Here is a 15,368-nt window from a genome sequence, read left to right on the forward strand (position 1 = left end):
GAATTCCACAGCAATGTTGCCATATTTTGACCGTTATTTTATTATTTGACCCTAAGCCAGTGTACCATTTTTTTCAGCAAATATTTATGTAATTTTTACATATTGTGTTCGAATTTATTCGAATCTTCACACTCCATATTGTTTGCTTGAGACTGGGTTTGAACACTGAATACGATTAAGAAACTTTATGCTGAGGCTATTCACCAGTGAATTAATATAAATTATCTGGCAGTAAGTGAGGTAGTAACTAGATTGGTGACCTTAGTGTACAGACTTTTGTGGTGGGTAACTCAGCAGCAGCAGCAGCTGGGAGCCTGGGTCTGGGTCAGTGCAGATTGGAGACCTCGGAGCTGCCAATATTACCTCACTCCTAATGGGGGTACAAGGCTGAGTGAGGGACTCTGTAAGTGACTGAGGTATTCCCTTAAGTGAACAGTGGCACGGTAGGAGGAAGCTTCGCCACAATTTGCACTAACCCTTTGTTTCCTTTAACAAAACCATGCAGTTGTGTTAAACTTTTAACTTTAAGTTGTATTGCCTTTTAACACAACTCAAGATAGCACCCAGTGTCATGAACCTCTCGCTCTGTAATCAGGCTTTCCTGTTGTACTCTACCAAATGCTTTGTTAAAGTCAAGGTATCCAACATAACAATCTTTTCCACTATCAACTGCCTCAAATATGCAGCAATAGAGTGAAAATAAATTCGTCAACATGAGCAGCCCTTAGTCAAGCCATATTGTGAATCATTTATTAATGTTTTTCAAGATATAGACGAATGACAATCACTCAATCAATATCCTTATCCTTAAATGTCTGGTTTATTGATTCATTGACTGCCATTCGTCTACATCCTGAAAAACAGATAATAGTGGTTCACAAAAGATCCATAAATAATTGCTTTAGCAATAATATATTCAGGAAAATTCCCCAAAATAGACGTTGACCGATAGTTGGACGCGAGTGATCTATCTTCCTTCTTATAAATTGGTAAGACATTAGAAACTCTCCACGACTCCAGCACTCTGCTCGATTGTAATGATTTATTGAGTAAGACTAGGGCTCATAAAGCTCTTCTTTACATTCTTTAAGCACCCTGGCGACACTTCGTCTGGCGCTGGGGACTTGTTGGCTTCTAATTTTACTATTTGTTTAATAACTTCCTCCCTTGTAACCACTGAACTAGTCAACCTGTCCTCTTCCCCACCAATATAGATGTGCTCTGCTGAAGGCCTAATGTTGCGTTTTTCTCTAGAGCGAACAATTGTAGGGGTGATACCGAAAATGTAGTACGTTAGGTATGGGAAACCTAAACAAACTGCCCCTGGTGAGGATGGTATGACTTATAACACCTTGAGCTTACTGAATGATGTCCCTAGCCACCCTCTGCATGACCTCTATCATACCAGCCTCTCTCAAGGTATCTTGCCAAAGAAATTGACACAAAGTAGAGACCAATTCCTAAACCTAACTCTCAAAAATTCAGATCATTTCCCTTACATCCTGCGTGTGTAAAAAGTCTTGGAAAGAATTGTTCTCAGTCGTATCATGTTTCAAGTCAAAGAAAAACTGACTCCTAACCTATATGGGTTTATGCCCAACTGTAGCACACAAACATGTTTTACTGAATATTTTATACACTCACAGGATGGGTGACAGGCAGCCTTTATTGACCTAAAGTCAGCTTTCGATGTAGCGAATGGCGAAATAATATTAGAGTAACTTGCTGAATTTGGAATCAAAGGTAATCTTCTGAGTTGGATAAAGAGCTACCTATCCAACAGGCGTGCTAGTGTACTATTTAAAGGAATTAAAAGTACAAGAACAGATGGAACTAGGCACACCTCAAGGTGGTGTTCTAAGCCCTATGCTCTGCAATATACTTATTCACAAACTTATCCATGACATACCTGTACAACCTACTGAAACTGTTATATGTTATGCTGATGATATTTGTATTATGGCACACAGTAAACCAAGGCTACAAGTGTTACTTGATGCATTCTCCAAGAAAGTAGTAGAATGTGGCCTCATAATCTCTGTTGATAAAACAAGGGTTCTTATCTTATTCCCCATTCTCTTCATGCTAATTATACTATTAATGGAGTGCCCGTGGAGACTTGTGAGTCTTATAAATATCTTGGAGTCGAGGTTAATGATACAAATCTCGTCAGCAACCTGCGTAAAAAACTTGTTGAGCGTCTTAAACCTCTCAAAACTCTTGTTGGCAAAGGATTTGGCATTAACATAAAATATGCTCGTAGTTTTTATGTTGCCTTTATACGATCTGTTGTTGATTATTATGCCTTGCATCTTCTTAATTTTGCTCCTTAACAACTATAAGGCCTAGATGTAGTACAGAATGATGCCATGCGCATCATCCTGGGTTGTCCTACAACTCTCAGAATTGTTAACGTGAGAAAGGAACTAAGATTACCTTATATTTATTAGAGAATAGTTCTACTTAGTACTATGTTTTGTACCAAAACTTTTAAAAATAATGATCCCCCGAGCTCTATTCAAATTAAATTGAGAACTATTCTAAACAATTCTGACTGTTCCCTCAATCCTCCGCAGAAAGCTCCTTACAGTGTGTGGCTCAGCTGTTGTGCCTATAATCTTATGAAACTGAATGTGTCTCTTAATCCTGATATATTCCCCCTTGGAAAGATGTGCAGGTCTCTTTGCATTATACCCCCATCAGTGCAAAACAAATGTATAACACTGAAACTATGAGATGTATAAAATTAGAAGCTATTGACAGTCATCTTCAAAATCTCAAACCAGCTGAAACCTATGTATTTACTGATGGTTCTGTGAAGTTAGGCACTTACCAGAGGGCAGGAAGAAGTAGAGGACTTACCAGAGGGCAGGAAGAAGTAGAGGACTTACCAGAGGGCAGGAGGAAGTAGAGGACTTACCAGAGGGCAGGAGGAAGTAGAGGACTTACCAGAGGGCAGGAGGCAGTAGAGGACTTACCAGAGGGCAGGAGGCAGTAGAGGACTTACCAGAGGGCAGGAGGCAGTAGAGGACTTACCAGAGGGCAGGAGGCAGTAGAGGACTTACCAGAGGGCAGGAGGCAGTAGAGGACTTACCAGAGGGCAGGAGGCAGTAGAGGACTTACCAGAGGGCAGGAGGCAGTAGAGGACTTACCAGAGGGCAGGAGGCAGTAGAGGACTTACCAGAGGGCAGGAGGCAGTAGAGGACTTACCAGAGGGCAGGAGGCAGTAGAGGACTTACCAGAGGGCAGGAGGCAGTAGAGGACTTACCAGAGGGCAGGAGGAAGTAGAGGACTTACCAGAGGGCAGGAGGAAGTAGAGGACTTACCAGAGGGCAGGAGGCAGTAGAGGACTTACCAGAGGGCAGGAGGAAGTAGAGGACTTACCAGAGGGCAGGAGGAAGTAGAGGACTTACCAGAGGGCAGGAGGAAGTAGAGGACTTACCAGAGGGCAGGAGGCAGTAGAGGACTTACCAGAGGGCAGGAGGCAGTAGAGGACTTACCAGAGGGCAGGAGGAAGTAGAGGACTTACCAGAGGGCAGGAGGCAGTAGAGGACTTACCAGAGGGCAGGAGGCAGTAGAGGACTTACCAGAGGGCAGGAGGCAGTAGAGGACAAGGAGGCGCATCATGGGAGCTGCACCAACGGTCCGCCGCTCATCTGAAACACCAACAACCACTCTGTCAACTTCCCTGGTGCAGAGGTTAGGTAAGGTTAGGTTAGGTAAGGTAACGTAAGGTAAGGAAAGGTAAAGTAAGGTTAGGTTAGGTGAGGTAAGGTAAGGTAAGGTAAGGAAAGGTAAAGTAAGGTTAGGTTAGGTAAGGTAAGGTTAGATAAGGTAAGGTTAGGTAAGGTTAGATAAGGTAAGGTTAGGTAAGGTAAAATAATAATTAAACATAATACAGGGTACAAAACACAATCAAATGTGTCCATGGTAGGAAAGCAGCATGTAAAGGATCTGGGAATAATGATGTCTGACGACCTAACGTTTAGGGAGCATAACCAAGAAAATATTGCGACAGCCAGAAAAATGATAGGATGGATTACGAGAACTTTCAAATCCAGAGATCCCACCACAATGGTTGTACTATACAAATCACTAGTACTGTCCTGTCTTGAGTACTGCTCAGTACTCACTTCCCCCTTCAGAGCAGGAGAGATTGCTGAAATAGAGGGAATACAGAGAACATATACGGTACGCATCGACGAGATAAAGCACCTAAATTATTGGGATCGTCTCTAAGTTCTCCAAATATACTCACTAGAAAGGATACGAGAGATATACCAAATAATATACACCTGGAAGATACTGGAGGGTCAAGTACCAAATCTACACAGTAAAATAACAACGTACTGGAGTGAACGATATGGAAGAAAATGCAGAACAGAACCAGTGAAGAGCAGAGGTGCCATAGGCACAATCAGAGAACACTGTATAAACATCAGAGGTCCGCGGTTGTTCAACGTCCTCCCAGCAAGCATAAGAAATATTGCGGGAACATCTTCAAGAGGAAACTAGATAATTTTCTCCAAGGAGTGCCGGACCAACCGGGCTGTGGTGGGTATGTGGGCTTGCGGGCCGCTCCAAGCAACAGCCTGGTGGACCAAACTCTCACAAGTCAAGCCTGGCCTCGGGCCGGGCTTGGGGAGTAGAAGAACTCCCAGAACCCCATCAACCAGGTTAGGTAAGGTAAGGTTAGGTAAGATAAGGTAAGGTGAGGTAACCTAAGGTAAGGTAACGTAAAGTTAGGTAAGGCAATGTAAGATTTGGTTACGTTAAGAAAAGAGAGGTATGGCAAGGTAAAGTTAAGTAAGGTTAGGTAAGGTTAGGTAAGGTTAGGTAAAGGGCAGGTAAGGTAAAGTTATGTTGGGTGAGGTAAACTACGTAATTTACTACTTTACTACGTGTTACCACTGCGTCACACGGTCTACTGTACAGGACAAGTTGCGTTACCACTGCGTCACACGGTCTACTGTGCAGGACAAGTTGCGTTACCACTGCGTCACACGGGCTACTGTACAGGACAAGTTGCGTTACGACTGCGTCACAAGGACTACTGTACAGGACAAGTTGCGTTACGACTGCGTCACAAGGGCTACTGTACATGACAAGCTGCGTTACCACTGCGTCACACGGGCTACTGTACAGGACAAGTTGCGTTACCACTGCGTCACAAGGGCTACTGTACAGGACAAGTTGCGTTACCACTGCGTCACACGTGCTACTGTACAGGACAAGCTGCGTTACCACTGCGTCACAAGGGCTACTGTACACAGCTCTACAATATCTCCTTCAACTCACGAAATAATTTATTCCATTGTTTCAGATCCTTCACAACAATTCCTTGACCGCACAATCGCGGTCTGAATCTTTCATATCCTCATGGCTTGGCCCGGAGCGGAGAACCTGGCCGCCCTCACACGCCCACTCCGCCCTCTCCACATCGATTCCTCGGTGGTTACTAAGAATGCCTCAAGTGTGCTCCACAACTGGGTCGATCTCCCTCACTTGGGCCACACTCTTCACTCTCGCTTCCTCATCTTCGGCACCTCCTCCCTGCACCCTCTTTCGTTCACTCTCATTAACCCTCTTGCGGCAATTAGTTGAACCATCACTAACTATGGTAGTCAGTTGACAATGATCGATCGTTTCCACCTTTTATTCAGTTGGTTTAATACGATTCTAACTTTTATGGCTATAATAAGATATTGATTGATCGTCAGCCTCTCGTTGCAGGAAGACGAATGAGAAGAGAAACTACTGCGACTATAACTACATATGGAACATAGTTACCATTTCATTTAAACAAATAAAGGAAACTACTAAGACAATAAGACAAGAAGCTTAGATTACAAAGATCGTGGGTTATATATCCGCTCTCTTACACACATTTCTCCACGATACACAATTATATTAAATTACCTGCATAATTTATGTTTACTTCCTCGTGCAAGAAATCCTCTTCCAATTAAACCAAGACGCAAGAGCACAAGTCAGAGGAATAGAAGCCTTAAACAAGAAGATAATCAACACAGAATTTGTCATATTAAATGAAACATTATATATATATATATATATATATATATATATATATATATATATATATATATATATATATATATATATATATATATATATATATATATATATATATATATATATATCACTAAGAACTCTTTGACCCGGCCAGGATTCGAACCCATGCAGTCCAGGATCACCCCTAAACGTACACAGTACCGTGACCACCGCACCAATGATCGTTCATTGGTGCGGTGGTCACGGTACTGTGTACGTTTAGGGGTGATCCTGGACGGCATGGGTTCGAATCCTGGCCGGGTCAAAGAGTTCTTAGTGATATATGGCTTGCGCGTTCATGCAGCTTTCTCACACACACACACACACACACACACACACATATATATACATATATACATGCGGAAAATCCAGTGTTTTGTGATCGTCAATTGCATATATATACATACATATATATATATATATATATATATATATATATATATATATATATATATATATATATATATATATATATTTATATATATATATATATATATATATATATATATATATATATATATATATATATATATATATATATATATATATATATATATATATATTAGTATATTTTGGTAGCAGTCTTTCCTGTAGGCATATATTCTTAAATATGACCGAAAAATTAAGATTAATAATTCTAACACGAATTTTTTCAATATTTCTTATGTTTCTTTTCACTGTCGATGGTAATTGAAAAATCAATTCTCCAAAATTCCTTTTTATTTCTAGTCTGACGCGACACTTGAACACGTTTCGTAATAACTTATTACATTTTCAAAGACTTTAGTATACACACACACAACTATAACCTGCAAACACTAAACAGAGTTTAAACAGCTTTCATTTTATACCTGCATTTGGGTGAGGTGATATGTTACAACAGTTTTGGATGAGGTGAAAACAAACTTTCAACACAAGACAGAACACGAAACAATGGGTATAATATTGGGTAAGTTAAAGGGAAGAACGGAAGTAACTGCAAAGGGCCTATTGGCCCATATTTCTTGATGCTTCTATATTGGTGCGGAGTCTTGAAGTGGGTAGAATATAGTTATGCATTAATTGGCTGTTGATTGCTGGTGTTGACTTCTTAATGTGAAGTGCCTCGCAGATGTCAAGCCGCTTGCTATCGCAGTATCTACCGATGATTTCCGTGTTTTTTGTTAAGACTTCTCTGGTGATGGTCTGGTTGCGGGAAGAGATTATATGTTCCTTAATGGAGCCCTGTTGCTTGCCCTAACTCTAGCCCTAACGATGCTTATGCATCATTAATCGCCTGGAAATTACGAAAGTTATTGCGAAACGCATTCAAGTGTCGCGTCAGACTAGAAATAAATAATATTATTAAATATATATTTAATAATATATATATATATATATAATATATATATATATATATATATATATATATATATATATATATATATATATATATATATATATATATATATATATATATATATATATATAATATTTTGTGTGTGTGTGTGTGTGTATCACAAAAATAAACAGGTGATTAAAAATGTGACAATGTCAGACCACAGACCACGGAGGAAAATTGAAACAGGAATTTCCTTAAGTACTTTCGTACAAAAAGTACTTAAGGAAGTGCTTAAGGACCACCGTACAAAAAGTGGTAATAGCCGAAGCTATTTGAACCACCACCCCGACGGCACTTTGATGGTAATCCTGGGCATAGCTTTTCATCAAATCACCTCATTTTTATGGGGACACGTGAGCAACACAAATGCGAACAAGCTTGAATGAGCCCCAAGCATATATATGCGAATGATAACTCCACACGCCAAAAGTGACTCGAACCCGGACCGCCAGGAGCACATTGCAACTAATGTGCTCAGTGCCTTAAACCACTCGACCATCAGTGACCATAGAAAAACCTATATATTTTTAAAGGTTAGCACCTCTGATGCAAGTGTAGGAACCCATAGCCTCGGAGAAGAAAACATAAAGTACTCAGAGAAAATCTTGTGGATTCTCAGTGAACACTTTGATATTTTTTTTTCCTACCACCCCTATTCTTTTTGTATGTGTGTATATGTATTTATCTCACTTTATTTTAAAATTTTATTACACAGAAAGTGTTGCAACATTGGTTACATGCAGGGTACAAGGCAATTTGTCACAGGTTGTAGAGTTCCTCCAGCTCCTCAGATGACGGGCAGGAATCATGGATGCAGTGAGCATTTCCTCTCTGGATCGCAACACTAAGGTGCTGACAGAGGAAACTGGCGGCTCTAGGGTCTCTAATTGTTTCAATTAGCTTGGAACCCAGCTCCTTCAAAAAACTAGAAACACTTTTACCCCAGGCACCAAGTGTCTCTGAGGCAATGGAAACAAAATGGTAGTGGTGATCAAGATCCCAGTATTTACGTGACTTGGCTGCTTCCTGGTGATTGGCAGCACCTCCTGCTTGTGTAGCACTGAAGTCAACATAGGTGTTGGTTAAAGTTGAAACCCAAATGTAGGCCCAAACCAACTGTTTACCATTCTTCCAGGGGTTCACCGTGATTCCGTCTGGGTGACCGACAGGCTCATCAGAGTTGCGGTGCATTAGGTAACGGGGGCTCTCTCTTTGCTGGACAACCAGCTGTAGTAAGGCTTATCTTAATAATTTCATTAACCCCGCCATGTCTTGCATGCCATCCTCCTGTCCTTTGGCAGAGAAGGTCATGCCGTCCGTACCTGTCGGCCTCTGCCTCGCCGCAAATACACCTGTATTTGGTGTGGAGTGGGGCAGCGAGGTGGAGAGCCACAGCAATTCGGAGGGCTTGCGGTGTAAGACACATGCCGTTTGCTGACATTGGGGTCGCTAATATGAAGTCACATGCATGGGGAGCTGCTACAACAGTAAATCGGGCAGTGTCATGTAGTTTTGTTGCAGCTTCTAGGCATGTCGCAGCTGCTTGATCGATAATGGGGCGAGCCCAGCTGGATTGCTTGTGAGTTTCAGAAGGCGGTGGTTGGGGTGCTGGTCCTGTGAGTGAGACCCATTTGGTGGTGCAGACCGTAAAGCTGGAATTATGTACCCCTGCCTGTTGAACTAGGTACACAGGAAAGATTTCCTTCACCAGGTTGTCAGATGCCACTGAAGAGGAAAGGAACGCTGGTACAGCAATTTGTGTTGTTGTGCGCACGCCGAGGCCCCCAAGTCTGACAGGAAGGGAGGCCTGTTTCCACTGTGAGTCGCTGAGAGAAAGGTTGAGGGCTTTTTCTAGCATTGATTTCAGCAGGCTGCGTACTCTTCTAATTTATTATTATTAAAAGATTCGCGAACATCAAAGATAGTAGGTCAGCCTGTTGAGGGACAAGCATCTGGTGATGAGGTAAAGTGCATCATGAGCATCAATGTCTTCAATCCTCTTATTCATCCTCTTCAGTTCAGTGATCGTCTTACCAAGGACCTCGTCGGTGGCATTCCCTCCATGAGGAGCTCCTAGGAGTGTGCTGTCCTCAGGGTTGGTTATGTGAATATGAGGCAAAACAACCTTCATTTGCTCTTTTATGTGCTGGTTGGTGGAGGTTATTTCGCACTTGGAAGAGTTCAGAGTGAGGCCTAGGCTTGCTCCTTGCTCCTGAATTATTCTTATGTCGTCCAAGAGTGAGTCTGGGGAGCCGGCTAGAGTACCATCGTCCAAAAACCAAATGTTGAGCTCACTGGACAGGTTATCGGTGACTTCCTTGATAACTAGGCAGAAAAGAAAAGAGCAAGGGGGTCACCCTGTTGGACACCTTCTTGTGATTCAATTTCATGTTCCCCGAATAAAAGAGTTAGATTCTTGCTGTAACACGAGTTTACAAACGGTTAGAGAGAAGGAAAAAGGCGATGAACCGCACTGAGTACTGCATCCCTTCTTACCAGATTGAAAGCATTTTTGAAATCCAGTTTTATCAGGGCTTTTTCATCCGTAATGTTGGCAATGTAGGCTCTAGCTGCATGAGCCGCTGCCTCACACCCTTGAAGAATGCCAAACCCAAGCTGTTTTGGCTTCAGCATGTCGGCTTCTGCCTGACTAACTGTTCTAGCAGCAGCCTTAGCGACGAGACGCCGGAGTGAATTACCCACAATTGTCGGTCTGATACCTACCTCCTTTTTCCTTAGGACACGGAGGGTAGCGCCAAAAAAAGAGAGGTCGTATGGTCTCTGGTATGTTGCCAGCTAGACATGTGTTAGAGAATCTAGTTAGTTCCACCAGGAGGCCCTGTGCAATGTCTCCCAGTGCAGGGTTGTGCATTAGTTTGATGTGGTTGGGGCTTAGACCTGTGAAATCGCCTGATGATCCTGTTGGGAAGGATAAAGCTGCTTTATGCACCACGGATTCGAGCACACACAGGGGTTCTGCTCTGGTGACACCGACTGGAAGAACACTGTCGTCACATGGAGCTCTGGGTGGGTGTTTTTCTCTCAGGGCTTGTGCTATATTGGCATCTCTTGTGGCAACTGTGTCCTCGCTGGTGATGACTTGGATCGCCCCTACTGTGTTGCCTTCTTCTATTTTCTTGCAGACTGTTGCTCTGATTTTGGATGCCTCGGTTCTGTTCCTTTCCTGCGGTGGGTGTTTTTTGGCATGGATGGGGGAGGGGTGCCTGGTTGAGAGAAACACAGAAGAGTGGGAACACTGCATATATTTAAAAATAACAGTACCTGGCCACGCGCTGCTGTGGCTCAGCAACGCATGTGTGTTGCTGAGCCACAGCAACCTTCCCTGTCCCCCAGTCCTCCCCACCATTTCCCCATCACCCATCTCCTCGGCCTCCCAACCATTCCCTACTCCACCGTCCCTCGTCCTTCCCACCATTCCCCACTCAACCATCCCCCTCTTCTTTCCCACCATGCCCCACTCCCCTGTCCCTTTGTCCTCCCCACCATTATCCATTCCCCTATCCCCTCGTCCCCTCCATCCCAAACTCTCCCGTCCTCTCGTCTTTCCCCACCATTACCCCCTCCCTTGTTCCATCGTCCTCCCCACCATTTCTCACTTCCGTCCCTTCGTAATCCCCGATGTCTTCCCAAATGGTCTGATGTTCCCATTAGAAAATTGGGAACATCAAGTGATCTGATGTTCCCATCACTGAAATATAAGAAAAATAGTGAAAAAATGAAAAGAAAATATGAAAAATTACAAAAATAAATTATACTCACGAAATGAATGGTCTGGTAAAAAACACATCTCAATTCCAATGCAATTCACACAAAATAATTAAATCAAAATGAAAATAAGTCAAAATCTATGAAAATTCAATTTATCAATGCAGTCAGAAACACTGAAATGGAATTGTAACATATTTAGTATAGCATGTGTGTTGCTCTTACATGCAACAGATGGCGCTGATTTTCAAGAAAAACATAGTTTTACCTGTCACAGGTGTGGCATATATACTTATACTTAAGAAATGAATGGTATGGTAAACAACACAGCTCAATTCCAACACAATGTCACACAAAATTTTTCAATAAAAAATAAAATAAATCGAAATCTATGAAAATAAAATTTATCAATGCAATTGGAAACATTGACATGGAATTTGTGACATATTTAGTATAGCGTGCATATTGCTATTATGTGCAACAGATGGCGCTGTTTTTAAAAAACTCATGTTTTTACCTGTCACAGGGGTGGCATCTGTATAGTAGGTATATAATAAGACACGTCTATTAAATGCAACGTTGTATCAAAATTTCAAAGCAATTGGTGAAGAACTTTCGGAGGTTACAGCGCGTGTTGCTCTTATGTCCAACAGATGGCGCTGTTTTTAAAAAAAAAAACATGTTTTTTTCCTGTCACAGGTGAAGCATGTATATAGTAGATATATAAAAAGACGCACCTATTTGAATGCAACGTTGTGCCAAAATTTCAAAGCAATCGGTAAAGAGGTTTCGAAGATTTCCCATCACATGAAAATCACAGTTTTTCAGAAAAAGCATTGTTTTTTACTGTCACAGGCATGACATCTATATAACATGTATATAAAAACCTGCTCGGATGCAAATGGAACGTTATGTGAAAATTTCAAAGCAATTGGCGAAGAACTTTCGGAGACAGCGATTTTGAATAAATGAACATTTCCATTTTTATTTATATAGACTAGCTGTACCCGGCCACGCGTTGCTGTGGCTCATCAAAGCATGTGCGTTGCTGAGCAACAGCAACCTTTCCCAGTCTCCCAGTCCTCCCCACCATTCCCCTCTCCCACATCCACTCGTCCTCCCAATCATTCTTCACTCCCCCATCCCCTCATCCTCCCAACCGTTCCTCACTCCACTGTTCCCTCGTCATCCTAACCATTCCCCACTCCACTACCCCTTCGTCCTCTCCACCATCTCCCACTCCCCCCATTTCCTCGTCCTCCCTACCATTCCCCCCCCCCTTCCCCATCCCCTCGTCCTCCCCCACCATCCCCCACTTCCCTGTCCCCTTTTCTTCCCCCACCAATCACCATTCCCCTCGTCCCCACCATCCTCAGCTCCCCCGTCCCCTCGTAATTCCCACTATTACCCCCTCCCCTGTCCCCTCGTCCTCCCCACCATCCCCCACTCCCGTCCTCTCGTCCTTCTCACCATTCCCCACTCTCTCGTTCCATGCATTCCCAAATGATCTGATGTTCCCATCAGAAAATTGGGAACATCAAATGATCTGATGTTCCCATCACTGAAATATAAGAAAACCAATTAAAAAACGAAATGAAAAACACTGAAAAAGTAAAAAAATAAACTATACTCACGAAATGAACGGTATGGTAAACAACACAGCTCAATTCCAACGCAATGTCACACAAATAATTAAATCAAAATGAAAATAAATTGAAATCTATGATAATTCAATTTATTAATGAGATCGGAAACAGTGAAATGGAATTAAAACATATTTAGTATAGCGTTAGTTGCTCTTACGTGCAACAGATGGCGCTATTTCTTAAAAAAAAATTTGTTACCTGTCACAGGTGTGGCATTTATACTTAAACTTATGAAATGATCGGTATGGTAAACAACACAGCTCAATTCCAACACAACGCCACACAAAATAATTCCCAAAAAATTAAAGTAAATCGAAATCTATGAAAATTAAATTTGTCAATGCAATCGGAAACATTGAAATGGAATTTGTAACATATTTAGTATTGCGTGTGTGTTGCTATTACATGCAACAGATGGCACTGTTTTTTTTAAACTTGTTTTTATCTGTCACAGGTGTGGCATCTATATAGTAGGTATATAAAAACACGTGCATATTCTAATGGAACATTGTGTCAGAATTTCTAAGCCATCGGTGAAAAACTTTGGGAGATTACAGCGTGTGGTGCTCTTACATCCATCAGATGGCGCTGTTTTTCAAGAAAGCATGTTTTTTCCTGTCACAGGTAAGGCAGGTATATAGTAGGTATATAAAAATTCTATTCGTCGTGTCAAAATTTCAAAGCAATCGGTAAAGAGGTTTCGAAGATTTCTCTCACTTGAAAAACACAGTTTTTTTTATTTTAAACATTTTTTTCCGTCCCAGACAGGACATCAATATAGTATGTATGTAAAATCCCGCTCGGATGCGAATGGAACATTATGTGAAAATTTCACAGCATTCGGTGAAGAACTTTCGGAGATTAGCGATTTTGAACAAACGAACATTTCCATTTTTATTTATACAGATTGTCAGAAATCATCGGACATTTTACCATATGAGAGATGGTGCACACGCTGGAGAAGCGGCCAGGAGTAACAGGAAAGATATTCATTTAAAAAAGATTATGAGGAAAATTAATTCGATGGAAGAGAGCTAGAATCAACACGATGACATCTGGCAAAAAATGAAACTGTTCGCTCGAAACGGCAGACCGGACACAATATAATCATTTGGAGATGAAGACCTTCAAGAATCCTGCAGAGTCCTGGGAGGTTAACGTCACACCGAACCTGTCTCCCGGAGCCCACTTCAAACGTATATCTTCTGATGCCAATATCAGATTAACCAATATAAGTGGTGTGTTTGTAAATCTGCATAAGCAATCGAGCAAGACCTTATATGTTACATCTATTAAACCAATCTTAGTGACCTTATATTGTCAAACATAAAACTAAGCTGGAAAAGTCCAGAGGTAACCGCCAGATTAGTCCCTGATCTGAGGACTCAGAGTTACGAAGAAAAACTGATTATTTTTCCTCAAGTCACTAAAAGACAGAGCAAAGTGGTACATGATCTTCACGTGCAACATTATCAGAGGAAATGACTGGGTAGACAAGAACATTATCTTATATGGGTGACACACGAGCAGGCAGACACAAGTGGAAACTGAGTACCTAAAGGAGCAACAGAGTATATACAAACATGTTTGCAAGTGCTAGAATATTGAACAACTTGAAGGTAGCACAATATGAACTGATGGAGGGAAGGGAACTATCAGGGGAAAGCGCCATGGAACACCGATTATACAGCACTTGGAAGAGATCAGGATAAGGATTTGGTATGGGACGGGGGAAGGATCTGTGCCTAATCCCCTGGACGGTCGGGAAGTGAACGCCGACCTGCATGAAACGAGACGGTCGCTCTACCGTCCAGCCCAAGTGGTTGGGCGGTAGAGAGACTGCATCATATCTCCAGTTCCCAATGGAGATATGATGCAGCTTATTGTCTATTTGTAGCATATTTATTGCTACTTATATCTATGTACTTAGTCATAAAAGTATTTGTGTGTGTCTGATATACTGCATCTGTACAGGAAGAAATGTATATCAACCAGAATGGTGGGTAATATGTTGATTGTGTGTGATGTGTGTATGTGAACACGTTGTACTGAACGGGGAGAGAATAGCTTGAGCTTCCTCATCCCTGTGTGTGCATTTATACCTCAGTAAACCTATTTCAATTTCAATTCAATTTCCAACTCACCCTCACCAGCCCCCTCTTCCCTCAGCCCACCTCTTCCCCCAGCCCCCCTCTTCCCCCAGCCCCCTCTTCCCTCAGCCCCCCATCTTCCCCCAGGCCTTCTCTTCCCTCAGCCCCCATCTTACCCCAGTCCTTCTCTTCCACCAGACCCCCCTCTTTCCCCAGGCCCCCTTCTTCTACCAGACCCCCCTCTTCCCCCAAGCCCCCTTCTTACCTCAGGCCCCCCCCCTCTTCCCCCAGGCCCCTCTCTTCCACCAGACCCCCCTCTTCCACCACAAGCCTCTTCAATCAGCCTCCCCCTCTTCCACCAGGTGCTTCCCCACCCACTCAAACCCTTCCCCCACCAAACATTATCTCACTTTTGAATAATCCAACCATATTTTGCTTGTGTTATGAAGTCGT

The 15,368-nt window shown here is 42.4% G+C and overlaps 1 protein-coding gene across 1 annotated transcript in view; it reads right to left on the bottom strand.

Annotated features, from left to right (window-relative positions):
* Positions 1–15,368, bottom strand: part of LOC123759125 (zwei Ig domain protein zig-8) — a 267,274-nt gene that overhangs the window by 103,096 nt on the left and 148,810 nt on the right. The window contains exon 2 of the mRNA XM_045743995.2: positions 3,588–3,656. Coding sequence (XP_045599951.1) covers positions 3,588–3,627 — 40 coding nt within the window. The 5' untranslated portion in view covers positions 3,628–3,656. The remainder of the gene's footprint in view (positions 1–3,587; positions 3,657–15,368) is intronic.

Source organism: Procambarus clarkii, chromosome 15, assembly GCF_040958095.1.
Source record: "Procambarus clarkii isolate CNS0578487 chromosome 15, FALCON_Pclarkii_2.0, whole genome shotgun sequence".
Lineage (NCBI taxonomy): Eukaryota > Metazoa > Arthropoda > Malacostraca > Decapoda > Cambaridae > Procambarus > Procambarus clarkii.